The sequence below is a fragment of the Pygoscelis adeliae genome, unplaced genomic scaffold (genome assembly GCF_000699105.1).
Source record: "Pygoscelis adeliae isolate BGI_AS28 unplaced genomic scaffold, ASM69910v1 Scaffold424, whole genome shotgun sequence".
NCBI classification, from domain to species: Eukaryota; Metazoa; Chordata; class Aves; order Sphenisciformes; family Spheniscidae; genus Pygoscelis; species Pygoscelis adeliae.
In genome coordinates, this window is record NW_008824651.1 from 316560 (window position 1) to 318324 (window position 1765).

The 1765-nt window shown below is 41.1% G+C and overlaps 1 protein-coding gene across 1 annotated transcript in view; it reads left to right on the plus strand.

Annotated features, from left to right (window-relative positions):
* The window catches only part of CARS2 (cysteinyl-tRNA synthetase 2, mitochondrial (putative)), a 39282-nt gene that overhangs the window by 22431 nt on the left and 15086 nt on the right, over window positions 1–1765 (plus strand). Inside the window, exon 10 of the mRNA XM_009322528.1 lies at window positions 701–767. Within this exon, the coding sequence (XP_009320803.1) occupies window positions 701–767 (67 nt within the window). The remainder of the gene's footprint in view (window positions 1–700; window positions 768–1765) is intronic.

A 1765-nucleotide genomic window follows, 5' to 3' on the forward strand; every position in this document is an offset into this window, starting at 1 on the left:
GTCCAGCCTTGCTGAGAGCAGAGTTGGAGGTGATTGAGTGTTTTACCAGTGTACCTTCCAAGCATTCAAATAGTTCTTTATACTATTAGTATAAATTAATTACACTAGTACTAATACAATTACTGAAGCTAGATAAATATTAGGGTAAAATTAATGAGGTTTCATAATTAACACAGATAAATTCTAGCAATATTAAAAAAAAAGTTATTTTTGTTCACTCCCCATTTTCCTTCATATTCTAGTCCTACAGAAAAAATACACTTACTTTCTTTTTCAAGAAATCTTTCTTTTTTTCATAAAGTTTGCAAAACTCAGGAGCTGTGCTTTCCTGCAAGATTGTATCCCAATCTTAGTCTGGTAATTTCAGTTTGTTTTTTTGCAAAGGTCTTTATACAGTGTATGTTTGATCATAATTACAAAGTACTTTTCACTGTCTTATATTTGACATTGTGTGTGTATTTATATCTTGTATATATGTATGCACATCTATCTTATATGGAGTTAGATTTTTATTTAGTTTAGACTTTAAGCCAGTGTTACAGTTTAAAGCTTTATACCTATCTTAAACTACAAAGATTGGGTTGTTTGTCATGTTAGCTTGTCTGAAATATGCTGCGAAACTAGTGTAAGGGGGTGGAACAATTCGTGAAGAAATTGTTTGATATAATGCTTATGCTGTCTTTTTGTGGGTGGAGTTTAGGATTTCCTGAAGAAATTTTCATCAGATCAATTCAGGATGTTTTGTTTGCGCAGCAGATACAGCTCAGGTAAGGAAAAAAAAACCCCCTTATTGTTGAGATGTGTATGGCTTTCCACGCATGCTTCCCAAGCTGGCAATGCAGAGGTGCGGTGGTGGAGCGGGCTCTCCCTGCGGTGCCTTGCAGTTCCCCTCTGGTAGGTGGAAAGGTTGGCGGTGCTCTGCGGGGCTGCTCTTTGGCTCTCATTTAGAAAAGCATCTTTACCGAGGACAGTACTTAACCATTCGTCTAAATACCTTCCTGAGCTGCAGTTAATTGCAACTCTCAATTAATTGCACTTTCAATTAATGAATTACCTCCATCTCTGATTTGCATCTGTTGCAGTCACTTGTATTTCAGTCACGATCAGCTGGTTTTGGAGTCGTATCTAGCTTTACCTTATATTCCCGTAGGGTATGACAAGGGCTTGCTAATAATTTTTTATCTCCCTGCTGTGTTATCATTTTTTGTCCCGTGGAGTTACTGAGTGTTCAGGCAGTTCTGTGGTGCAGTGCAGCTCGCTTACATCAGCGCTTGATAACCTAATGATCATCTTAGCCTGGCAAACATGCTGGTGGGGAGAAGTGTGGGGGATTTTGTCAGCTTCCCTGTCTACACCATGGTGTTTCCAGCAGGCAGATGCTACTTTGAACTGGAAGAGGTTTTCATATGGATAGTGTTTTTACCGTTTATTGGGGCCTGCCAAAAGCAGATGGTAGTTCCGTAACCACTACTGGGTCATCTGGCTTGTTGGCCGTCCTGGCATGGTAAGGGGATGATGGAGCACAGGGAAACACCTCCTCTGTTATTTCGGTGGGCCTCTAGCTGCCTCAGATAAAGCACCTCTAGCAGTGTGACCAGGAGAGCTGGTATGGTTAAGGCTCTGTGGCTTTGCTAGTGTCCGTCAACATGCAGTGCGCCATAAGCCTTTATAGACGTGCCGTCATTAGGCTGAGAAGTCTTTTTGCTTGTTAATACCTCTAGCTGCTTGCAGGAGCCACCCGTTTGGTCTTCCTGGTGGAGCCTCC